The 26890-nt window shown below is 43.6% G+C and overlaps 1 protein-coding gene across 2 annotated transcripts; it reads right to left on the bottom strand.

The window, feature by feature from the left end:
- Nucleotides 1–206: 206 nt before the first annotated feature.
- On the bottom strand, nt 207–26391 carry CASP2 (caspase 2). Of its 2 annotated transcripts, XM_054806552.1 has the most exons (11): nt 25983–26109; nt 19003–19061; nt 18713–18880; nt 16988–17063; nt 15428–15522; nt 13771–13944; nt 8385–8513; nt 7855–7945; nt 3080–3229; nt 2880–2989; nt 210–2221 (listed from the first exon to the last, which is right to left on the bottom strand). In XM_054806552.1, exons 2-11 carry the CDS (start codon nt 19015–19017, stop codon nt 2087–2089), a joined length of 1143 nt encoding a protein of 380 aa, XP_054662527.1. In that variant the 5' UTR covers nt 19018–19061; nt 25983–26109; the 3' UTR covers nt 210–2086. The 2 variants fall into 2 exon arrangements, with proteins under 2 accessions (XP_054662519.1, XP_054662527.1); XM_054806544.1 differs by lacking the exon at nt 19003–19061 and having other exon boundaries at nt 207–2221; nt 25983–26391.
- Nucleotides 26392–26890: the final 499 nt, after the last annotated feature.

Genomic DNA, 26890 nt, shown 5'->3' with positions numbered 1-26890 from the left:
TGTATTCACTTTACTTTAGTCCAGGTACCAAAATTCACAAGCAGCCCATACCAGCTGTAGCTAGCAAGTAGCAGGCTTCTGCTGAGAGTTCAAAAGCACCTCTGGGAGGTACTGTCTCAAGAAACTGTGCAAAATTCTCTTTATACAGAAGCTCCATTTCTGCACAGAGGTATAACTCTCCAAATGGAAGATACTGCACAGATTAATCAAACAAGAATTCTTTATTTTGACACCTCAAGGCAGTAAAATACAAGTATACAAAAAGTATATACGAAAGTGGCAGTGATAATGCAACTTGATGCGATCCTACAGAAATCTAATACATCAGAGCGGACTGCTTCATCAATATACACATCTGTAAAATATTGCACCATTTCAAAGAGGGAGCACTCAGGAAGGAACTGTTTATACTCCAGGAAGGTACAATAGCCCCTAACTGTTATCTTAAACTTCAGAGTAAGGCACCAATTGGCAAGTATGATCCTTGTTCTGTTTATCATGTTGTGTGTAAGATAAGTGCAAGATGCATATTAATGCTGCATTTTTGTCAGTTGGAGGAAATACAGCTTTCATTTTCCTAGGCAGAACAACAAAAGCACATGCCTATTTTTCCAGCCTCCCTCCATATCCCTTTGTGCTTCCTATTCATAATTCTATCCTGAAAAAATATTTTAAAAGCCACGCTTACATAAAAAAAGTCAGGAACTATGCCAACTTACTGCTACAAAATGGAGAAGATTGAGACTCAAGTGAACAGACTGTTGTCCATATGTAACCCAGTGTAGGTCAGGATTTAGGCTCTACCACAAAAACAGAACAATGCCCATCTCCCATGTCACATCGGATGGGAGTAACTGTAACTGTACACAAGCAGGAGACAAATTACAGCATGAAGAGACTGTGTAGGAAGTTTCTAAAAGAAGCATTGGATTATGCCACAGTTCTTACTGACCAGTTGAAATGACACTTTGCAAACAATATTAGCTAAACAAACAGCTTTAAATGATCATGGCTGAAGAATGAAAACTCACGTAACAGGGTAATAATGTGAAATGCTTCCCTTTAATTTAAAAGGGAAACATCAAACTGCAGTGATGAATAATCCAAGCAACACGCTTAGACTGTAAAGAGCTGCCTTGAATACCTTGAATACTTTTTTTAGTTAAACAAAAGACAAAAAGATCCTTTTGTACAGGACTGTAGGGTTTCAGGGATTTAGTTGTACAGTGCAATTTATAGACTCCTGAGAAGCTGGTGGGTTGAATGCTATGCCTGTTGTGATACACAGGTACTATGGCAAACAAATTCCTCAAAAGTAATAGTCCATGTTCACTCTTGGGACTAAGGGGAGCTAATCTAGAATTTCTAGATTCAAAACTATTTCTGGGGCAGTTTATGGAGACTTATTTATCTGTATGAGAAATCCTGGATCTCTATTTGTTTTGTTAATAATCTGGGATGTCCTACAGTTTTCTTGATAACTTGGCTACAGAAGGAATGTGAAAAAATAGACTTTTAAGCAATCAAGATGGATAGGAAAGTGTCAAGTACAATACCTTTCCATTTTAGATAGGGGAAGGATTCTCCTTCACAAGGGAACACTTTTCTAATATGCACAGGAGTTGACTGTCCTGCATGAAGAACCAGACAGAAAGTATTTAAAAATTTTAAAATATAAGCATAAGTAGCATTTTATGAGTAATTTGCCTTCCAGAAAGGCTCAACTTTTAATAAAATTGTATGATTAGTCTGTTTCCCTTTTCACACTCATTTTGCTTACAAATGTCCTTATATCTCCTTCCAAAGGATGTTCCCACTTCTTTCCAGTTCCAGTGCTGATCTTCTTTCCATCAATTTCTATATATAAGGAATAAGTCAGGATATTTGAATTTTAAACCCTGAAGTGAATCAGATTACAAAGAGAATTGCCACGTTATTTTAGAAAAAGACCAAGAATTGGACTGGCCAGACATAAACAACCATTCCTTGCTTGCACATCTGAAGTCACAGCCCATAAGAAGGAAAATGTAGACATCCATACAAGTTCAGCTTTGGCAGCATCTCTCTTCCAACAGAGCTGGCAGGGTTATTTCCCTGGCAGATAGCCAGGAAACAGGTAAAGGTCCCGACAGAGCGTGCTGCAATATTCTGACATTTCCTTGCAGCGGTGAAATTCTGTGCCTGGGGCATAACCTTCTCGTTGTTTGATTTGCCTGTTCACCTAGATGTGAGATTAAAAAAAAAATAAAATGATTGGCAGGACTAAGAAGACAGAAGTAAGAAAAATGTCACTGCTTTCTGTACTCATAGATTATTCTGTTTAACTTATTAAGTAGTCCCCTATGTATTGTCTTTCTAAATTATAAGAAGGATAAAGAGCTAGGCTGCAGTTCCACAGCAGCTCAAGCTGCCGTGGTCACACTGCTGTCTTCACTCCCTCTTCCCGCCATTTTCTTAATCTTTACATTATATAAGTGCAAGTACTTGTGCAGCTATGTAGTGAGCCAGTTCAGGGCATGAAACCATCTGAAAAAAAGCTATTTCTACAGAAAAGTAATTCTCAGCAAGCCAGATTAATTCTTCTCGTAAGTTCACCATGCAACTGCACAAGTGAGATGGAAGGAGTCAAAGAAACAGCATTTTTACTTTGGCTAAACTGCTGTGGAACTGTGTATATATATACACACATATTACATTTATGTACATATATATCTATATAATATACATATATATCTCTAAACAGGGAAAGAAGTAATAATTTTGCTACAAACAAGGCAAGAACAATTGCTTTAATAGCAGATTAATCCTAGCAATTTGAAGCACTGGAAGTCTCTTTGGAAACCAGGTAAGTATGGGAGAGGAAAGACACTCCAGCTCACCTTCACCAACATGTCAGCCACATGAGTGTCTCGGGAGTCCTCTGCAAACACAGAGGTGAGAGCCTCGATATACCAGGATCCACGCTTGGTGTTTCGCATGGCCGCAGTGCCTGAGAAGAAAGAGTGTATGATGAACTTTCTGGGAATGCAGACACATAAAACCTCCTTATGCCCTAACAATTATGGCCTCTCCCCAGTACCTTTCAGACAAGCATATCCACAGATCATATCAGAGCAGGTAGGCAGACGCAGCTTGAGATTTTCTTCTTTGTTTGCATCACTTTCCTCACAGCCTGGGGAATCTGACCATTCTTTCCCATCTCTTTGATCCACTCCCCGGTCTGTCTCATCTAGAGGCAGGGGGAATCAACAAGGAGGGGGAAGGGGGAAAAGAAAGAAAAAAAGAAAAAAAAAAAGAAATTATCCTGAATTACTGGATATAGTCTTCCTGTACTTACTTAGCTTTGGGCACTGGTCAGCAATGCCACGAGTGCTGTCAAGTAGAAAGCTTTTGTGTGAACTTTAAGCTTTTCAGCTGTTTTTAGAACTCATTCAAAGTTCTTCTGCACAAACTAATGCAGACACCAACAAGTGCTGAACTTGATCAGCCTAACAGGACAGTTAGTCCACATGCCAATTGATTTATTTCTCCCTCTCCTTTCCTATGCAGATCACGGGGTAACCGCAAAGCAAAGAAGTTTCTGATAGCTCTTCACCATGCATAGAAGGATTTGATGCGTAGCCCAAAAAATTTCAATTTTCCACTTTTACCTACCTTAGAGATGTCCAAAAATGTCTAGTCTTGTTTGCAATGTTACCTGCCTACTCATTGCAGAACTCAAACGAGCTGTAATTTTAGGTGCTAAGGTCTACCTCCAACACATCAAGGAAATATGGACCAAATAGCTCACCTAGTTCTAAATTCTGACTATAATACATCTTGCTTCAATCAAAAGTATAAATTGTACAATAGTAAAATGCAAAATAATTTGACCCCAAACACAAGAGAACTCCAGTAAATGGAGATCAGTTTAAAATGTGGAGAACATCAAATGTCCTCTCTGTGATTCATTAGTATGCATTATGACAAGTGTAGATGTTTTCAACTGGTTGCTTACATGATGCAGAATTTCCACTGTAATCCAGACTAACTGCTTAGTGGCAATAACGTTAATAGTCCAGCTATCCTGTATGAAAAATAAAACCACATTTTACAGATTTTCTATATAATTTTGCCCTTTTGTTGCAAGATGAGGATCTACTACTCTACTTACTTCCTAACAGCATGGGTCAGATTCTAGTCTTAGGAGGCATAAGCATCCACTTCAGAGGCCTTCCTGTTATGATGCCTCTAGGTTTTTGTTGCCAGGTCATGCCTAAGAAATGCATGTGGATTTCTAACTTTTACAGGCAGTGGCACTGGTGGCATCTCATAATCATACCCAGAGAATCACAGAACGGTAGGGGTTGGAAGGGACCTCTGGAGGTCATCTAGTCCAACTCCCTTGCTAGAGCAGGATCACCTACAGCAGGTTGCACAGGATCGCGTCCAGGTGGGTTTCGAAGATCTCCAGAGAAGGAGACTCCACAACCTCTCTGGGCAGCCTGTTCCAGTGCTCGGTCACCCTCACAGAGAAGAAGTTTTTCCTCATAGTCACATGGAACTTCCTGTGTTCCAGTTTGTGCCCATTGCCCCTCGTCCTGTCACTGGGCACCACTGAAAAGAGTCTGGCCCCATCATCTCAACACCCACCCTTTAGATATTTATAAGTGTTGATGAGATCCCCTCTCAGTCTTCTCTTCTCCAGGCTAAACAGACCCAGCTCTCTCAGCCTTTCCTCATACGAGAGATGCTCAAGTCCCCTAATCATCTTTGCAGCTCTCCGCTGGAGACTCTTCAGTAGTTCCATGCCTTTCTTGAACTGGGGAGCCCAGAACTGGACACAGTGCTCCAGATGTGGCCTCACCAGGGCAGAGTAGAGGGGGAGGATAACCTCCCTCAACCTCCTGGCCATGCTCTTCTTAATGCACCCCAGGATCCCATTGGCCTTCTTAGCCACAAGAAGGGCACACTGCTGGCTCATGGAGAACTTCTTGTCCACCAGGACTCCCAGGTCCTTCTCCACAGAGCTGCTTCCCAGCAGGTCAACCCCTAACCTGTACTGGTGCTTGGGGTTCTTCCTCCCTAGGTGCAGGACCCTACACTTGCCCTTCTTGAATTTCATTTGGTTCCTCTCTGCCCAGGTCTCTAGCCTGTCCAGGTCTCGCTGAATGGTGGTGCAGCCTTGTGGTGTGTCGGCCACTCCTCCCAGTTTTGTATCGTCAGCAAACTTGCTGAGGGTACACTCTGTCCCCTCATCCAGGTCACTGATGAACATGTTGAATAAGACTGGACGCAGTACTGACCCCTGGGGCACACCACTAGCTACAGGCCTCCAACTAGACTCTGTGCCGCTTATCACAACCCTCTAAGCTCTGACATTCAGCCATTCATACGTCAGCAACATTGTTCTTTTCCCCCAAAATTAACGCAGCAGTGGGAGGGGTGTGATTGTCTGACAGGCTAGATACAGCCTATAATTAAGGCTCCATAAGTGAAACTTCCTGAGTACTTCCAGCAAGTTAATTCATCATCTCTTTATGGTAGCAATGTAAATTTTTCCATTTTTAACCACATTTTTTTCATGCCTTTTATTACACTTCCCCAAAACCTTTCTGTTCTGTATCTTAAAAATTTAGAGCACTGTTCACAGAGTACGTTATTTCAGATAGGACTCGGGTAATTTTACAGTCAAGCTATATTATTCACACCATCATCATCCCATAATGTATAAAGTCAAAGCCTTTTTAATTAAAGCTTCAGAATTAGATGTCTTCCGCATACATTTGTCTTCGAATACTATTCTAGTCAACTTGCCAACATAACTAAAGCGTAAAGCACTAACACTATCAAGGTATTCCTCTGTATATTTAACCTCTAATTCATATCACCAATACCTCCCACCCAATTTGATCCAGTGTTTAAATTTTACTGAAGCTCCCAGATTACTGTTTTCCCAAATGATTTAAATAACTGCCAACTACCTTTTTGTCATTATTTACCACAGTTCTTCACATTTCTGGATCAACTACTATATTAAACACAGATGTTAAGCAGCATCTGACTATTTGTCTTTGCCTGTTACTTTCTGTTGCCACCCGTTCTGGATCCATAACTGTAGGTGAACTACTTCAATTCTTTAGTAGACTCCTGCCAAAGGCTCTTTGGAAATTAAGTAGACTGTACTGACTCTTCCTTATCTACATTTTTTAATGTGTCATTAATAGAAGACAGATAAAGCTTATTACAGAAGCTTAGGGAAAAAGAATAACCTATGCATTTCTCATTTTGTTTCAACTGGTTCCAGCTAACTTGCATGGCATAGACTGACTACTAATCTAAAGTTGTCCACACTATTTCTACAGTCTTTTAAATGTTGCTTTAAAAAAAAAAATCGTATTGGCTAGTCTAATGTTTGAATGCTAACATGAAAAGGTACATGTTTTTGTTCACAGCTCAATTACTTTGTAACTAGCTTTGCCCTCCAAATACTAATCAAGGTTTAAAAGACAAGTTAAAAAAAGGCAGGTTTGTGCTTTTTGTTAATTTAAAGAAAGATTTTTCCCTTTCAGTTGCTCAAGTCTCAATCCTTTGCCTATTGCAGTATCCCAGTTCTGCAGCATTTTGCATAGATTTCTTAACTGAAACCTTTTTGGGAATCGGAAGGCTAAGTCTGATTTGTTGAGGTGAACAGACCCATTGTGGTAACATTACAGTCAAAGAAACCTAATTAGGTCAGCTGCCAATTCTGGCTTATTACACTTGTGTCCACACTGTTATGAGTCTGCATATTCACATTTGTTCAAGAGTATCTGAAGGTTCAATAACATAAAGGAAAGCAATCACACTAAATTCATATTGTAGACATGGACATTACAATATTTCCAAATGCTTAGAAGGATCAAATATTTCTGATACCCAAAATACTTCCTGTAGACTTCAGGTTTTTCTCTGCATTAGGATTAAACATGAGTAGGTAACAGGTGAATGAAACACTCTCTTGGATAGAGGACAAACTATAAAGCTCAGCTAGAAATGAAAAGATAATTGCAAGGAACAAGGAAAATGAAGGGGGAAAAGCTAGAACTATCACAAGGGAAAAACAACAAAGCTTTTAAGACAGAACTTCTCTTTGGAGTATCTGTAGTTTCACAGCGGTATCAAGAAGTCGAAACACTTTAGGGAAAAATTTGGTCATTAGCAGATCTGAAAGGTAGTTAGTTACAGACGTGTTTTGTTACAAAAGGAGGGAAAATGAACAGCAGAATTAAAAAAAAGAATGGAAAGAGTGAAAGAGAATCAATCTATGAGAATCAAGAAAAGAATTCTGTTACTACAATAGTATGTGGAAAAAGGTGTAAGGAAAGGTCATTTGGAGGTTGAAAGCAGGATAAGGTGAAGAAAAGAAAGAAAACAAAAGACAACTTGGAGCAAACTTCGATAGCTCGAGAGGCAACACGAGACACAACACATTCAAGATCAAGAAAAAGACAGGACTTCAGACAAGACTCCAGTGCTAGTGTACCACTCCACGCTGTGCAGCAATTTGATGCACCATATGCCCCACTCCCCTTACTGCAGGCACAGCAAGAGAAAGCCTCAATATATGAGTGGAATATGATAGAGCTTTGTATCACTAAGGTGCTCTGGGGTCTGCAAGTCAAATGCACACACCTCATGCAGAGCAAAAGACACTTACAGAGCAACAGATGCAGTGGCAGCAGCAGGGCAGAGGGAGGTGAATATGGGTCCCACTTACACCTGAGAGAAGCAAAGAGGAGAGTTGACAGCAAGTTGAATGTGAGGGTGTGTATGTGTGTAAAATGAGCCTTAATGGCATGCCAAATACATGGCTTTTAGTATTTGGGCACTCACCTCCCCGGCAGGCCTGAATAAAGAACATTTTGGGCTTATTCTGGAGATTTGGACAGTTTGCATTATCAAAGAGCCGGAAAGCTTCCTGCAACTGAGAGAAGAAAGATAAATATTCTTCACTGCAGTCTTCTGTGAGCCAAACCCAGTTTCAACTTGCTTCCCTGTATTTTGGTTATGACCACACCAGTCTTGATATTTTCTCCTTTATCTCCAAACTCACTGTATAACAAACACATGCCTTCCCCACCCTCTCCCCCAGGTCCTACTAGTTTGAGTTCATGCACTCTACCTCATACTTGTACAAGAAGAGAGAATGAAAGAACTTCTCCTACTTGCCCTATTTCTATGTCATCCTTTATCTTACAGACCTCTCATAGACAGCCCCCTGTCCTTTTCTTCCCACAAGCTGGGGTTTTTTTTCCTCTTTAAAAAAGTGTCTCACATCACTTTTTTTTAAACTTTCTTTCCTCTTTCCATTGTTACTTTCCAAGAGATAACCTACAACAACACATCAGGACACAGCAATATACCTGTAGTAGTTTGCCATCACTGCCATAAACCCCACCCTCCACACCATGGGAAAGTAAAGCTACAACACAGGAATCCACATCCCGATGATCTGGCAGCTTAGAGAATCTCTCCAATGCGTTCTGCATCTCCTGAAGAGAGAAGAAATAAATGTTTAATGCTTTCCAGACTTGCACAGGGAAAGTGGGTCAATATACACAGAAAAACACAAATGGTCCTCTTGTTATGGAATAAACACTACATACATCAAATTTACAGGACAAAAGATGTGTTCCATTAAAAGAACCCAGCAAAATGTTCTTGTTCTTTTATGTAATATTCAGTCCTAAGTATAACGTTGTGAAGTAGGAATCACTTAGGACACATACATTTCTTTACTGTCCAACAGGGGGATGCAGCAAGTTATCTGAGGTGGTACACACAGATTTAAGATCGGAGAAACCAACTAATATTTTACAGAGGTTTTACACTGACACTTGAGTCTGGCTAGGATATGGGAGCAACTTAACAGAAACATAGGCTTGTACTTCAGGCGTTCAAACACCAGTGAGCAAAACAAAACAACAATTTAAAGTGGAAAACTTTAGGAACTCTGACAACATGGCAGGTGCAAAAGTCTTATTATAATAGTGCTAAAGCTGCCCTCTTCAATAAAACACTCTTTAACAGGTTCTGTACCACTTGGTTTCATAGGGATTTAAAAGGAAGACAAACAAAAGAAGCTGGAGAAGGCAGTGATTGCATTCCTAGGGAAAGAGAGTGGCTTGATTCAGTCATAGAACATTACCAGTTTTCCTAAGTGAAGTACAGCCACTTCTCTACCAAAGCAAAGACTGAAAGAGTGGAACTTAACTGCATAGATACCAGAAGACTGATAAATAGGATGGCAATTCATAGAATCATAGAATGGTTTGGGTTCAAAGGGACCTCAAAGATCATCTAGTTCCAACCCCCCTGCCATGGGTAGGGACACCCTCCACCAGACCAGGTTGACCAGGTGTGTTGGGTTTGCGTGGCAGGGTTTTGGTGGTGGTGGGGCTACAGGGGTGGCTTCTGTGAGAAGCTGCTAGAAGCTCCCCCTGTGTCTGATAGAGCCAATGCCAGCCGGCTCTAAGACGGGCCTGCTGCTGGCCAAGGCCAAGCCAATCAGCGCCTCTGTGATAACATATTTAAGAAGAAGAAAAACACTTAGAGAGAGAGAGCTTTTGCAGCCGGAGAGAGGAGTGAGAAGATGTAAGAAACTCTGCAGACACCAAGGTCAGTGCAGATGGAGGGGGAGGAGGTGCTCCAGGCGCCGGAGCAGAGATCCCCCTGCAGCCCGTGGTGAAGACCATGGTGAAGCAGGCTGTCCCCCTGCAGCCCACGGAGGAAGGATGAGGGGGTGTAGAGATACCACCTGCAGCCTGTGGAGGACCCCACGCCAGAGCAGGTGGAGGCACCTGAAGGAGGCTGCGGCCTGTGGGAAGCCCACGCTGGAGCAAGTTCCTGGCCGGACCAGTGGACCCGTGAAGAGGGGAGCCCACGCCAGGGCAGGTTTGCTGGCAGGACTTGTGACCCCGTGGGGGACCCCACGCTGGAGCAGTTTGCTCCTGAGGGTCTGCACCCCGTGAGAGGGACTCCATGCTGGAGCAGGGGAACGATGAGAGGAGTCCTCCCCCTGAGGATGAAGAAGCGGCAGAAACACCGTGAGATGAACTGACTGTAACCCCCACTCCCCACCCCCCTGTGCTGCTGAGGGGGGGGAAGGTTGAAGCCGGGAGTGAAGTTGAGCCCGGGAAGATGGGAGGGGTGGGGGGAGGTGTTTTAAGAGTTGATTTTATTTTCTCATTCCTCTACTCTGTTTTGCCTAGTAATAAATTAGATGAATTCCCTCTCTAAGTTTGGTCTGTTTTGCTCATGACAACAATTAGTGAGTGATCTCTCCCTGTCCTTATCTCGACCTGCAAGCATTTCGTTATGCCTTTTCTCCCCTGTTTCGTGAATGAGGGGAGTGAGAGAGCGGCTCTGGTGGGCACCTGGCCTCCAGCCAGGGTCCACCCACCACACCAGGTTGCCCAAAGCCCCATCCAACCTGGCCTTAAACACTGTTGGGGCATCCACAACTTCTCTGGGTAACCTGTTCCAGTGCCTCACCACCCTCACAGTAAAGAATTTCTTCCTAACATCTAATCTAAATCTACTCTCCTTCAGTTGAAGGCCATTACCCCTTGTCCTATCACTACCTGTCCTTGTAAACAGTCCCTCTCCAGATTTTTTGTGGGCCCCTTCAGGTACTAGAAGGCTGCAATAAGGTCTCTCCACAGCCTTCTCTTCTCCAGGCTGAATAACTCCAACTCTCTCAGCCTGTCTTCTTAAGGGAGGTGCTCCAGCCCTCTGATCATCTTCATAGCCCTCCTCTGGACTCACACCAACAGCTCCATGTCCTTCTTATGTTGGGGGCCCCAGAGCTGAACACAATACTCCAGGTGGTGTCTCACAAGAGTGGAGTAGAAGGGGAGAATCACCTCCTTTGGCCTGCTGGTCACACTTCTTTTGATGCAGCCCAGGATACGGCTGGCTTTCTTTGCTTATGCCCTGCTGTGTTGTCCCTCAAACAGGTATCGGGGTGGTTGAAGTCTCCCATGAGGGCCAGGGCTTGTGAATGTCAGGCTGCTCCTATCTGTCTATAGAGAGGGCCTCATCTGCTCAGTATTCCTGGTCAGATGGCCTGCAGCAGACCCCCACTATAGTGTCACCTGTCCCTGCCCTCCCTTTAAGCCTGACCCATAAGATCTCAGTCAGCTCCTCATCCACTCCCAGGTGGAGCTCCGTACACTCCAGCAGGTCACTAACTGTATTGTGTTTGCGTGGCAAGGCTTTGGTTGCGGGGGGCGGGGGGGGGCTACAGGGGTGGCTTCTGTGAGAAGCTGCTAGAAGCTTCCCCTGTGTCTGACAGGGCCAACGCCAGCCAGCTCCAAGACGAACCCGCTGCTGACCAAGGCCGAGCCAATCACAGCCTCTGTGATCATGTATTTAAGAAGGAAAAAAACAAGTTAGCACTTTTGCAGCCGGAGAGAGGAGTTAGAAGATTAAGAAACTCTGCAGACACCAAGGTCAGTGCAGAAGGAGGGGGAGGTGCTCCAGGCACTGGAGCAGAGATCCCCCTGCAGCCCGTGGTGAAGACCATGGTGAAGCAGGCTGTCCCCTGCAGCCCGTGGAGGAAGGATGAGGGGATGCAGAGATTCCACCTGGAGCCCGTGGAGGACCTCACACCGGAGCAGGTGGAGGCACCTGAAGGAGGCTGTGGCCCCGCAGGAAGCCCATGCTGGAGCAAGCTCCTGGCAGGACCTGCGGACCCATGGAGAGAGGAGCCCACGCCAGGGCAGGTTTGCTGGCAGGACTTGTGACCCCGTGGAAGGGACCCACGCTGGAGCAGTTGGTGAAGGACTGTAGCCCATGGGAAGGACTCACGTTGGAGAAGTTGGTGGAGGACTGTCTCCTGTGGGAGGGACCCCATGCTGGAGCAGGGGAGGAGTGTGAGGAGTCCTCCACCTGAGGATGAAGAAGTGGCAGAAACGACATGTGATGAACTGACCACAACTCCCATTCCCCATTCCCCTGTGCTGCCGAGGGGGAAGTAGGTTGAAACTGGGAGTAAAGTTAAGCCCAGGAAGATGGGAGGGGTGGGGGGAGGTGTTTTAAGATTTGATTTTATTTCTCATTGCTCTACTCTGTTTTTCCTGGTAATAAATTAGATGAATTTTTCTCTAAGTTCATGTTTTGTTCATGATGGTAATTAGCGAGTGATTTCTCCCTGTCCTTATCTCGACCCACAAGCTTTTCGTTACACTTTTTCTGCCGTCTAGTTAAGGAGGGGGAGTGATAGAATGGCTCTGGTGGGCACCTGGCCTCCAGCCAGGGTCAACCCACCACACCAACATAGGCGGCAACACTCCTCAGCTCCCTGGCCTGTGCCCCTGATGAAGCTGACTTACTGGCTGGAGTGGCTGGAATTCCTTTGTGCTGCACTTCAGGTGCTCTCCTGCTGACCTGTGATCCTTCTCCCAGCTCTGGGCATCTGTTGCTGGCACTGGCATGAAACTGGTAGGAGTGGGATGGATTGAGGTTTCCCTCTCCTGGCAACTTTAGTTTAAAGCCCTCCTCGCCAGCTTGTCAAGCCTACGACCAAAGATGCTCTTCTCCTTCTCTGACAGGTGAGAAGCCCCCAGTAGACCAGGTTTCTCACAGTGAGTCCCACAGTCTAAGTAGCTGAACCTCTGGCTGTGGCACCGGTCCTGTAACCATTTGTTGATTCGCCAGATTCGACTGGCACTTTCAAACCACTTTTCTTTGACAGTGAGGATTGACAAAACTACGTGTGCTCCAGAGTCCCTTGCTGCTGCTCCCAGGGCTCTGTAATCCTCCTTGATACTTCTCAGACTGCTCCTGGCTGTATCACTGGTGTCCATGTGAAACAGCAGCTGCAGATAATAGTCAGTGGACTGCATCTGGCTTGGTAGTCTCTCAGTGACATACCTGATCCAAGTCCCCAGTAAGCAGTACACCTCTCTAGAGAGCACATCAGGTTGGCACACGGGTGCCTCTGTACCTCTCAAGAGATTTGCCCACTACCATCACCTGTCACCTTTTCTGGTGCTGGTTGTTATATGGAGAGCAGATCGGGCTGCCTGACTCAGCTCCAGTGTCTCTCCTAATGTGACGGGTCTTTCCCCCTTCAGTCTGCAGAGCTATGAAGTGGTTCTGCAAGGGCACCTCAGGCTTCAGGGAAAGTGTCTTCCTTCTGCTGGTGCTTGCCATCGCAAGCTTCCATTCTTCTGCATTATTGGCCCCCCTCCCTTCTGTGTGTGCTGGCAGGGGAGTTTTTGGCTGTTTGGCCGTGGGTCTACTGCAGGCTGTGCTTGGAACCAGCTACCTAACTCCTTCTCAGCCTCCTTAATGATCACTCCATCAGTGAAAGGACACTAAAACATCAGTTACACTTGCGAAGACTAAGTCAAATATTTACAAAGTTTAACTTTCAGGATAGCAGAACACTGGAAAAGTCTATCTAAAGTAAACTGGAGACTTTATTCATTTGTGGTTTTAACACACATGCCAGGTGTGGTCTAGAAATTCTTGCCCCTTGCACTGCAAGGGGTCAGACTAGAGTAGGACCTCTTGTGGTCCTTTGTGATCCTATTTTCCATCGTAAATCCTCTGCCTTCCAAGCTTCTTCATATTTGTCAGTAAGCAGACATCACCCCATTTAGCCTTATTTTCTATTAATAAGTGACCACATCTTCCTGTTCAAGCTTAGTTATACCAAAGGGAACCTCTTAAGATGTTTATGTAACAGTTACAAATTCTCATCTGTACTGGTTATGAAGTACTGGGATCCATCCCTCTTACCTGCACAGTTTGATCATGAAAGACAGTCACTTGATACCCAAGGTGCTTGAAGAGAACCTGCAGGGAAGTACAGTCCACATCTCCCCCTGCGCGATCCTCCAAGTCCTCACTGCTAAAATGGACATTACTGAGAATAAGCGCTAAGCCTCGGGGTTCTGATATCAGTTTATATGCCTGAGAAAAAGATTTAAAATTGGTAAATTTACACTACAGAAGGAAATAATAGTGTTAGAGTAGAACAGCAATCCCTACATACAAGCTTGATATGGATTTCTCAATTGTGAAGGCACAAAAACAGTAGAGGTCATATTTTTGACATTTGCTTGGGGTTTTTTTTAAATAAGTAAAACACAATGTTTGAATTGCAAGAGTCCCAAAACCAACTGTATTTGCAAGTCTCCACAACTGATGATCCTACAACACTATTATTAAGATGCTATACTAGCATGCCTTATTTCTCGTTTCAAAAGAAACACAGTTTATACATTTCAAACTATGAATTAAGCCTTGCTAACTTTTTTCCCTTTCCCCACCCTCACCCCAGCATGGCCCCACATATTTCTGTCATCTCCATTAAAGGCACTAGGACAGCACTACGTAAAATTGAGCTAATGTTAATTGCTGTTGGGAGCACATAGAGGTGTAAAATAGCGTGCAATTTTAACAGCAAGGGACTGTTAGTCACTGATCCTGAAAGTTATGCAGCTGGCAAAAAAGGTTAATAGAGAAAGAACTAATTTAAAAGGGGTGTCTTCAAATTAAGTTCCCTCTCTGCCCCTCCCACTCTGACAACAACAAATCAATAGTAAATCAGTTACTAACACTCCTGTAAATTGAAAGTGAAATTTAATACCAAAGGAGCATATCAAATAAGGTGTATCCAGGCACAGATGTAAAAGAAGCCAAGTCAAGCTCACACTTATGCTGCCTAATTAGGTGTCTCCCATAGACAGTTAAAAAAAATAAATCCGACAGAAGCGTTAAGTGTTAGCACATTGTGCAACCCTAGTAAAGTGTTTGCCCCATTATACAAAATTTTTTTTTTTTTTTATTAAGTCCACCCCATCACAACCTATGCTTTACAAACAGAATAAACAAGAAGTAATTAGACTACCTACAGAACTTCAAACCATGCAGAAGATTAGAAATTCAGGTTGTTCTACCCAGTACTATGCAGCACAGAATCCTGATCTGGTTCTTGAGCCTAAGGAGAGACTCTTCTGGGTACAGTTGGCAATAAACAGCCAAAACTGTGCTACTAGTTGAAGCACAGTTCTAGTATCTTACAGTCATTTGCAGGCTGTGTCATCACACAGAAAGAGATGAGGATGCAGACAAATAAATATGAGGCAATAATACCGACAGCTTACATGAGCAACAGAACAGAAGGCCTTTCATGAAGCTCTTGAGAACAAAAAACAGAGGCAGAGATTTGTATAGAGTTACAGGACTCAGAATTTCTTGACGCTTGTAAATAAGAACTACATCAAATCAAACATGATTGGTAACATCTTTCAGTTACACAAATAGCACAACACCGATGTGCACCCTAATGAAGCATGCGTTTTGACTCAGTTTTAAGTAGCACGTGTTCAGTTGATATATCCAAACACCTCACATCTTTCACATCTTAAAATTTTCTCTGTCAACCACTCACCAAGTGCTGATGATCATGATAAAATTCAGGAGTGCAATACTTCACTGGAGGAATCGGGGGACCATCTCGATTATCCAAGGAATGTTCCATTGGTTCTGTGCAAAACAAACATATCAATAATAATTAAAAAGAATTCCAGCTACAAACCCTCTGCATTAAGGTAGTAACTGGCAAATTCTGAAGTATGTTGTCTAAGGCATATCCCTGTACTACACTACTCATACCTCTCAAAATTTTGCTTGCTTACACAATGAAACATAGCAGAAAAAAACCATGAGTACTGGAATGGTATACTTATTTTTCTGTAATTTTAATTGGCAACTTTTTTTTTTGTCTTCTATGTGGGTTAGCTTTATCTAAAGCCTAGTAAATTTGGTTCTACAGAGTACAACAACAGAATTCTCATCTAAAATTAGAGCCGTGTGCTTTCTGTCATTTTGTACAGTATGTAATTCCTTTCACAGTTAGGCTAAAAAAACATTGCTAGAAATATTCACACAGAATAGTGCTTTTCCTTTCATAAAATGCCTCCCATGCTCATTGGATACAGTTATTTATTTTTTGCTGTACACACGCATAAGTGATCAAACTAGATGTTTCTAACTTCCATAAAGTGCAATGCCCTTTTTGGTTTACCTGCCTCTGAACAACCCTTTCCTCTGGATAACAGTAGATGAGGGGAATGATAATCAACTATTTGCCATTTGCAGACACTCACTCCTCTGTCCTGAAGAAACTGAGCTAATGGTATTCATGATCTCCTCTGAAATCCTTTTTCAGCCTTTTGAGACATGGCTCTCCTGCTTGGAGGAACATGTGCTCTAAAAAGCCAAAACAACCGAACCATAAAACTTTTGCACCTAAAAAAAAAAGCCTTCAAAGCCTAGACACTTGGTTCTTTAACACAAGAGACTGCTCCTAGTAACCAGCACACAGTTAAAGCTATGGCAGTGAACACGAGGACTCCAGGCATTACCAGAAACAACACAAAAAAAAAAAGCGAGGAGATTTGTTCCAACAAGTAGTTCCCTGATCTAAGTCACAAATGCAAGCTAAAGAAAAGCTGATTTGCTGCACTCAACAGAAGCTACAGAAATCTATGTTGGGCTCATGTAACATATATAAGGCCTTGTTCTTAAATTTATTTGTGAAGAAGAAAGTCTAAGTTAATGAATACTGCCCAAAATCAGTATCTTTTCACTGCTCTAGTTCAATTAAACTCTGTTACAAATCTTAAACAAAGAAGAAAATATTGGAAAAATCTAGAATTTTACTGACATGTACTGTTTAAGCAATAAAATTTCCTGTAAGAATAAATGACGTCAACTAGAAACTGATTGGGTTCTCTCTTCTAATATGCTATTTCACTTTCATTCTCTAGCCTAATTCTGCCTCCTGCATCCGATCAAAATATAGTCAGTTCACTGTCAACTTTGTATTCCTGGGATGAGCAAAGTTGTGGCAAGCTTATTTCTAGAATTGAATTAAGAGAGTATTAAGAAATTGGAAGCAACCAACCAGATAGCCAATCAAGTATTCAGGAAGACACGTGCGACTCACCAATCCAGCGCGGTCTCTTTGAATTACATGACTCACTGGCAGGGAACGGAAGATTTGATCCATAACAGTGTTCAAGCTACAAGACATCCAATAAATCCATGAAAAAGAGTAGCATAAACCAGCTATTTTTTTCTCTATGGTACAAGCCTGTAGGTATCATGGAACAAAGATACATGTATTTACATACACAAACACATATATATATTACTTTAAAAATAATATTATGGTTCACATCCAAATGAAACATAATGACAAGATAGCAGCAGCATTTTCTGTCAATGCAAAATTCCTTCCCTTCTTTGCTCATCTCTACTTTTATCCAAGTCCCAAGTTTGGAAACCTTTCATTCAGGTCACATCCTCCTTGTTTTTGCCAAAACTGGATTTGTCCAGTGATTCCTATCTTTTTGTTTGCTTTCAAGATTTCATTGTTCATATAGTAAAGCACAACTGAAAACAAAAAATAGGAAGGGTAGTCTAATAAATCCAACATTTTAATAAGGGAACATGTCTGCTCAAAAATATCTGGTATTCCTTCATATAAAATATGTTTACTGTGAGATTCCATGCTTGTCAATGCACTGAGAATATTGAATCTTTAATAAATTCTTCCTTTAGTCCAATGCTAGCAACTGCAGATAGTGAAAAGTTATAAATAAAAATAACAAAATAAAGAAAGAGTCGCCCTCTCCTCAACAGACAAGGCTAGCTTTTAGTAGCTTTATACTCAGAGAATCATTGAACACTAAATTAAAAGATTTCAGAGAAAATTTCTTTGCACCTTTTGGGTTCTTGATAACACATGAAATAAGAACATCCAGGAATCTTGTGCAGTTCAACAAGGGGAATTGCAAAGTCCTGCACCTGGGGAGCCACCAGCTGGAAAGCAGCTTGGCAGAAAAGGTCCTGTGGGACACCAAGTTGACCATGAGCCAGCAATGGGTCCTTGTCACAAACAAATCTAATAGTAACCTGGGCTGCATTAGGAGGAACGTTGCCAGCAGATCAGATCCAGGGAGATGATCCTTCCTACTCAGCTCTGGCAAGGCTGCACCTGGAGTCCTGTGTCCAGTTCTGAGCTCCTCCATGCAAGGCAGATATGGGTATACTGGAGAGAGTCTAACAATGGGCCACAAACATGATGAAGGGACTGGAGCACCTCACGTATGAGGCTGAGAGAGCTGGGACTGTCCAGTCTAAAGAAGGCTCAGGGGGATCTTATCAGTGTAAATAAACACCTGAAGGGAGGGTATAAAGAGGACAGGACCCTTCTCAGCGGTGCCCAGTGACAAGAGACTATGGGCACAAACTGAAATACAGGAGGCTCCTTCTGAACATCAGGAAACACTTTTTCACTGTGAAGATGACAAAGCACTGGAGGAGGTTGCAGACTCTCCATCCTTGGAGATATTCAGAAGCCATATGGATGTGGTCCTGAGCAACCTACTCAAGGTGGCCCTGCTTGAGCAAGGGATTTGGGCTAGATGACATCCAGAGGTCCCTTCCTACCTCTACTATCCTGTGATTCTGTGTGAAAATTCTCTTGTTCCCAAATTTCTTCCCCTCTGCTTTTACTAAGGCTACTACAAGTTTCAGTTTACAATGAAAACTTATCTTGTTCTTTGTAGGGGAAAAAAAAAAATTGTTTATGTGAAAAAGATCACTTTGTGCCCAAACCCAATCTAAAACGCAGACCCTCCATTTTATTTTTTTAAAACTGTGGTACCCTTGTAATCCCATGGTTCAGGTCGGATGTTGTGTTCAAGATCACTGCCTCCAGATGCTGCTGTTTGGTTTCTCGTAGAGCTTCACAGAAGGCTGAGAAGGCATTAGGGCCTCTCTTGGGCAGCAAATTGAGGAATTCTACATTTTGGCTGAAGCTCCCAGACTTGGCCTAGATCCAGAGAGAAAAAAAATCCACACTCAAAGTAACACTGCAACACAATTCATTTTGAATGAAGCTTCAGAACAACTCAACTTTTTTCCTTCAAGTAAATGTTTCATCGCTATGCTTACCTGTACTAGATCCATTTTTATAGCTTTTCCTAGTTGATTTCACTCCTACTCCTCTGCTCCTATTAGCTCAAGGAGGAGAGCATATGACAACATAGCAAGCCAACAATTCATACATTACCACACACAGTAAATACACCCTCTTCTCTCTAAACTTTTACTTCCAGTTACTGTTGGAATACTATCTATTTCCCCTCATTGAACACATGAGGTCCAGAACATGTTTTCACTACTGCCCAATGGTTTATGGTCTTATGCACTGATAATGCAAATCCCTCAGAAAGCATTAAGTAAAATACTGATTTTACGCAGTCAATTCCAAAAAGATAATACATACATATAAACTGTAACATTTAGACCAAGGAAGCAATATATAGTAGTGTATGAGAAAAAGTAACAATCCAAATGAAATTTACGTATCTGTAAAAGATTCTCAGGGAGTTCTAATTGTTAGAATATTAACAGGACATTTGCCAACAAACTGTATAACTTATACAATAATAGCCTTCCCTGTAAAATCTAAAACACACCAAAACATCATGTACTAAAATACTGGGTATCAAAAATAAATGTTATAAATTCCATGGAATTAATCCTATATTTTTTTAATTACCACTTAGATCCAAGATCTCTTCTTTTTGTGGACGAGAAGAAACGGTTGGTGAATTACGCAGAACCAAGGACTAACACTATGTCACAATCGCAGGAAAATCAGAAAAAAAGCCTTGAGTCACATGTGTAAATCTTCTGCTACATAAGATTTCACAACATCTGGTTTCTTTTATAAATTTTAATCAAGTTTGGTGTTAAAAGTAGCTTGGCTTTTGTTCCATCACATTTTTTGGAAGGATATTGCAGAATCTTGTTGATCCAATGCTTACAAACCTACTCTAAAATTTCACACTCACGTTCCTTCATGACTGCCTAACACCATTTATTTTTGTATCAACAATGTCGCTTGACTTCAGTGTTCTCCTGTCCCTTCCCTTATTTATCAAACTTCTTTCTATGAATCGGTCTCCATTTGCTACAGTAGACAAGCCACTTTCTTTCAGCCTCCTCATCAACGGCCTCTTCCCCTAGACAATGCATGCACCCTTTCCTATTCCCACAGAAACCTCAACTTTCAGACACTATTGACTAGAAGTGCATACAGTAATATCTCACCTGTGCCTTTCCAGAACTATGAAAATACATGCCCCTTTCTCCTGGTACACTTCTCCATTAGTCCACAGAAGATAACCAGCTCCATATACTTGTATCTTGCTGTAAGCCTACTGAATTTTATTTTACCTAATAAAGTGAATTGACAGCTGATATTCTAAAGTACCTATTAATTATTTCTTCCTTTCTAGTAGACCTACAGCTGTTTATGACAAGCTTAGGATCATTAATCTTCTTCACTTTATATGTCTTCATAGTCTATGATTCCAAGCCACAAATCATAATTAAGAACACAAGCTGACCCCAAGAATTGGATCTTAACTTTTATTGAAAAATTTATGGAAATTTCCATAATGTTCATATTCTGTACTCTATATGCACAGCAGTCAGCTTTTGGCAGACTTCTTTCTTAATGCTTCCTTAAATACTGAAAGCACTGTACCTCCTTCTGTAACTTCCACATCACCACCACATTTAGGTTAAACTAAATAATGTCCAGTAAACATTCAGTAAAGTAAAACTTTCATAAGACAGACTTATTTAATTTTATTTTCCAATACATTCTTAATTTACTTTTGTATCCTCACAGATGAGTTTGATAATCTGCATTACAGAAACTGGTTGCATGACCAACTCTGAATTCCTGTCAAAATCCCATACTATTAGTCTTCTTATTGAGCCTGAATATACACACAGAATCTGTGGAGAGAGCATATACACTTGAAAAACTTCCTAATAAATTTATGTGACTTTGTCAAAGCCAGTGATCCCTTCATTACTGTCTAGGGATCAATACAGAGCATTTAAATCTCTGCATCTACATGATCTGATAGTCTTCGATTATAGTACAGAGTATTCAACCTGTTTAAAAAGTAAGAGAAAGCTCTTGCTATCATATCTGCAATTCTGAAGTTCCATCCTAGAGCTCTGGAACATGTGATGCTCTGACAGGAAGGCATTAGTGAAGTGGATTTTGGACTTCATCTTAAAAATGGCTGTTTCCACTGTGCCACTTTACTTCCACTATCATTTTTGTTCTGTGTTTGAAATCCCTCTCTTCTGGGGACAGATGATCATATTTGCATCATCTTCTCTACACAGTAAAGACTTTTTTTTTCCTTTGTTCCTTCTTAAAAGTGTATATAATCGAAAAAAGACTCAAATTATTTAGTATCTTTCTGAATGACCCAATTTAAATTCATTCCTGTCAGTTTCTACTCTCTCTCCCCATTTCAGACATTAAAGGAAGCTGCTCCTATTTATTATTAGTTCTTCTCCAGTGTAGACCTATAAACTCTTTACTTACTCTTCATATTCCTTGTGAGCTCTTCATCCAGCTCAATCACCTTTGTCTTTAGTGGCTCTTCCTGCAACATCCTCCATTCCCACCTTTTCCTTACTTGCAATAAGTTTCAGGACTGGTTTATCACCTCACACTTGAAGAAATTTCATCCTTCCTTCTTCTCCCCAAGTTCCTCGGTTTATTTCACTTTCCTTAGATTGCAAAAGTTTATTTAAGTGAAGTGCCCTATTTCCAGAACCAATCTGTTTATTCTTCTGTTTAGTTTAAATCAAACCAACAGGACCAGTATAATTGTCGTGTTTTGAAGACAAGATGATTTAAGAACATAACTACATATCCAGATCCTCTTGATTTCCTGACTTTTGGGGGGAACAGGGGGATATATAGAACCAGTCAGCTAAAAAATCCAGGAAAATCTGCTCTATCAGACACAAGTGGCATTTGTCTCCTTTTATTTCCACTAAGGTACCAGATGATTAGCATCACAATATATTTTCAAGAATAGGCTACCTAACAGCACACCTAAGACCTTTGTTCACATTTGAGCCAGAGTAGAAGACTATTACAAATTCACAGACCTACTATAGAAAAATGAAAGGTAAGGCAAAGTGGTTTTGGTGCAAGTGATTTTTTTTTTTTTATGCACGTTAATTTTTTGTTTAATGCCCTGGTTCTGGCTAAGATATAGTTAATTTTCACAAGGAGCCAGGACAGGTTCTGCTTCCGCTGGTGTGCCCAATGTGGGGCAGGAAGGGTTGCGATAAGGACAGTTTACTGGGATGGCAAGGGAGAGGGAAACAATCAACAACAATACTGATAATGGAATGCTCACAATGGGTGACAACAGAAAGCAATCTACCCATCTGATGACTGACCAACTGAACACTCAGCCCACACTCAGTCAGTCCCCTGCCATGAGCCCCCTATTATGGTGAGCATGATGGTATGGAATAGCCCCCTGGCCAGCTTGGCTCACCTGTCCTGGCTCCTTGTGAAAATTAACTCTATTCTAGCCAGAACCAGGACATTTATGTATAGCATTGTTATGATTAGTACTATCCTGCAAATGTTCCCTTCATTTCTGTCCTTCTAGTGCAATGAGTATTTTGCAGTACTACTGTTCCAGTTGTGAATGCTTTCCTCCTACCCCTGCTGTATTTCTATTTTTGCTGCAATTTCTGGATTCATACCCTGCAACAGTAGTTCAAGTCACTTTGTTCTCTTGCTCAGGCTGCTATTGCTATTTATATACATTTCAGCTCTTAGTTATGTGTGTATGTTGTACTAAGCACAATTTTTCCACTAAGCTATTGCTATTTACCTGAATTATCCATCATAACACCTTTCTCCTTACTGATAATCCATTACTAAGTATTGTTGCATCTCCTTTTACCAATTACACCTGGAGGAGAAGATTCCCTTAGTCGTCTTCCCTTTTCCCAAAAAGACTATTTTCTCTAGCATCCTACCTTTGAGAGGGCTTTTTGTTTGTTAGGGTTTTTTTCCCCTCCTTTTCTTCCCTTCCCCTCCACTCCCTCCCCCTTCATTGACTAACTGCTGGCCAGCAACTGAACATCCCTACTAACCACCCATACTTCAGCAGCCCCCTTATTTAACCCTGGTGGGCTGCTAAGCACCACACAGTTGCTCCTCACTCCCTCCCCAGTGGGACGGTGGGGAGAATCAAAAGGGTAAAAGTGAGTGGGTTGATATAAAGATGGTTTAACAAGTAAAGCAAAAGCCGTGCATGCAAGCAAAGCAAAATAAGGAATTCATTCCTCGCTTCCCATGGGCAGGCAGGTGATCAGCCATCTCCAGGAAAGCAGGGCTCCATCACCCATAACGGTTACCTGGGAAGACAAATGCCATCACTCCGAACATCCCCCTCTTCCTTCTCCTTCCCCCAGCTTTATATGCTGGGCATGATGTCATATGGTATGGAATATCCCTTTGATCAGTTGGGGTCAGCTGTCCCAGCTGTGTCCCCTCCCAACTCCTTGTGCACCCCCAGCCTCCTTGCTGGTGGGGCGGTGTGAGAAGCAGAAAAGGCCTTGGCTCTGTGTAAGCACTGCTCAGCAGTAACTAAAACATCCCTGTGTTAGCAACACTGTTTCCAGCACAAATCCAAAACACAGTCCCATACTAGCTACTATAACCAGGCACATGGAAAATAAGGTGATTGGTGACAGCCAGCATGGCTTCACTAAGGGCAAATTGTGCCTGACAAAATTGGTGGCCTTCTACGATGGGGTTACAGCGTTGGTGGATAAGGGAAGAGCGACAGACATCATCTACCTGGATTGTGCAAAGCATTTGACACTGTCCCACACCACATCCTGGTCTCTAAATTGGAGAGACATGGATTTGATGGATGGACCACTCAGTGGATAAGGAATTGGCTGGATGGTCGCACTCAAAGAGTTGTGGTCAACGGCTCAATGTCCAAGTGGAGAACAGCGACAAGTGGTGTTCCTCAGCGGTTGGTATTGGGAACGGTGCTGTTTAACATCTTTGTTGGCGACATGGACAGTGGGATTGAGCTCACCCTCAGCACGTTTGCTGACAACACCAAGCTGTGTGGTGCGGTCGACACGCTGGAGGGAAGGGATGCCATCCAGAGGGACCTTGACAGGCTGGAGAGGTGAGCCCGTGCAAACTGCATGAAGTTCAACAAGGCCAAGGGCAAGGTCCTGCATGTGGTTTGGGGCAATCCCAAGCACAACTACAGGCTGGGTGGGGAATGGACTGAGAGCAGCCCTGAGGAGAAGAACTTGGGGGTGTTGATAGATGAGAAGCTCAACATGAGCTGGCAGTGTGCGCTTGCAGCCCAGAAAGCCAACCGTGTCCTGGGCTGCATCAAAAGCAGTGTGACCAGCAGGTCGAGGGAGGTGATCCTGCCCCTCTACTCCACTCTTGTGAGACCCCACCTGGAGTACTGCGTCCAGCTCTGGGGGCCCCAGTACAAGAAAGACATCCAGCTGTTGAAACGAGTCCAGAGGAGGGCCACGAAGCTGATCGGAGGGCTGGAGCACCTCTCCTATGAGGACAGGCTGAGAGAGTTGGGGTTGTTCAGCCTGGAGAAAAGGCAGCTCCGGGGAGATCTAACTGTGGTCTTCCAGTACCTGAAGGGGCCTACAGGAAAGATGGGGAGGGACTGTTTATCAGGGACTGTAGTGACAGGACAAGGGGTAATGGGTTTAAGCTGCAGGAGGGTTGATTTAGATTAGGAGTTAGAAAGAAATTCTTTACTGTTAGAGTGGTGAGGCACTGGAACAGGTTGCCCAGAGAGGCTGTGGATGCCCCCTCCCTGGAAGCGTTCAAGACCAGGTTGGATGGGCCTTTGGGCAACGTGGTCTAGTGGAGGGTGTCCCTGCCCGCAGCAGGGGGGTTGGAACCAGATGATCTTTAAGGTCCCTTTCAACCCAAACCATTCTATGATTCTATGAAGAAATTAACTCTATCCCAGCCAAAACCAGTACAACCAGTTTTTGATTCATTCTCTCACCTTCACTGTCTTCCTGTATCTTTGCTCTCTTTCACTAGGGATTAGAGCTATTTCAGGTAAGACTGCCTACATCTCCCCCAGCTTAGTACAGGTATTACCCTACCAGGCCCCATGAGGAGTTTCACATTATCTTTGACACACAACAAGTCAAAATTCATCAAGAGGTTATTTCCTCATTGCTTTCAAAAACCGTTATCAGTCTCAGTTTCATACAATTATGAGCTATTTGCTGGGCACCAGTGCAGAAGGTATTTTTCAGCATCTATTCTTATGACAGGACCATCAACCTTACTAAGAGACTAAAAAGTCCCTCAATTGCTTACTTGAGTCTTGAGATGCACTTGACGGCATCTTCAATCATTTCCTTTCTGGCTTCCTTTCTCTTTGAAAACCTGTATCTCCACCCTGCACAGTTTTCAGTTTTTATCATACCTCTGGGAGCAATCCCAAGCTATTTACAATGACTTCTCTTCATAGTACCCACTGCTCTGGATAAGTTAACAAAAGCCCATGAACAGTATTTGTCATCTCAGAGTGACAGTCTTGGATCACGTAAGGTTCTTCACACAATTTACAAAAACACATATGAAACACACATTGTGAAAGTGAAGAGGTGCACAAGTGCCAAAAGAAACTGGTTTATAACGTATTACTTCACTCACTTTCACAGTATTCTTTTGGAAACAGGTATTCCTACTTTTTACAGATGAAAAAACCAAGAGAGGCACAAACTGACAACAAAGGACTGGACGATACCACATGACTCACCAAGCGCAGCCTGCTGCAACTACATACCAGCACTTAAGCCAACGATTTAGTAAGTCTCAGACAAAAATCAGCTTACAGTTTTCCCGCGTGTTGCAAGTAAGTCTTTGCATACTCTCCAAACATAATCACATTAAAATACGCATGTGACACACAGATGAGCTTTACCGGGCTGCCACTGCCAAGAACGACACTGGGTTTAACTAGACATAAAGCTGACAGTGCAGTCGAGCACAAGCTGCATACCTGTATCATTTCCATCATCTCCGTGGTGATGATGTCTTTCTCTATCATATGCTCCATCAATTCTTTTAAAACCAGCTCTTTTGCCAGCATCACCCGGTTCCTCTTTAGCGCTTCCTGGTGACATCGCTGCATGCCGCAGGCGACCAGCATCCCGGCAGGAGAGGGGCGACCAAAGCCAAACTCAACGGCAAGAGCCGCCCTTACCCCTCCCGACTTTCCTCTCGGGAGGAGGCGGACCGATTCCGCGGGCAGCCGCCGCCTGACAACGGGCAGAAGAGACCTCCACCGCCGGCTCCCGAGGCGCCGGGCCAGGCGGCGGCAGGCCGCAGGCGCGTGCAGGGCGCCACACGCTCTCCCGCCACCAACTCCCGCCAAACGCCCGCGCCCCTCCCGCCGCTCACCCCCCGCTCCGCCACACGCGCGCACGCGCGCGCTCTTCCCTTCCCGGCAGCCCCAGCGATTCAAAACGCGAGACCGCTTCGTCCCGTCACGTGGCCGAGGCGCGGGCCCACGCCACAGCCCCTCCCTTTGGGAAAGCGACAGACAGCAAGCCTCTGCCGCTAGGCGGTGCGCGCATGCGCAGGCACACCTTCCCTCACGGCGCGGAAAAGGTTTCGCGTCTCTTCCTGCCGGGGGCTCGGCCGCGGGGGGCGGGGCTTTTCCTCGTCAGCACGTGCCGGCCCCGCCCCCCCGGAGCCTCGCGCAGCGGTGTGGAGCGGCCGGGGCCGGGGCCGGGGCCGGGGCCGGGGCCGGGGCCGGGGCCGGGGCCGGGGCCGGGGCCGGGGCCGGGGCCGGGGCCGGGGCCGGGGCCGGGGCCGGGGCCGGGGCCGGGGCCGGGGCCGGGGCCGGGGCCGGGGCCGGGTTGTGGTCTTGCACATCACGGAAACGGGAGGTGGAATTAACGGGTA

The sequence above is a fragment of the Grus americana genome, chromosome 1 (assembly GCF_028858705.1).
Source record: "Grus americana isolate bGruAme1 chromosome 1, bGruAme1.mat, whole genome shotgun sequence".
In the NCBI taxonomy this organism is placed as follows: Eukaryota; Metazoa; Chordata; class Aves; order Gruiformes; family Gruidae; genus Grus; species Grus americana.
This window is presented reverse-complemented; position numbering and strand designations above follow the sequence as displayed.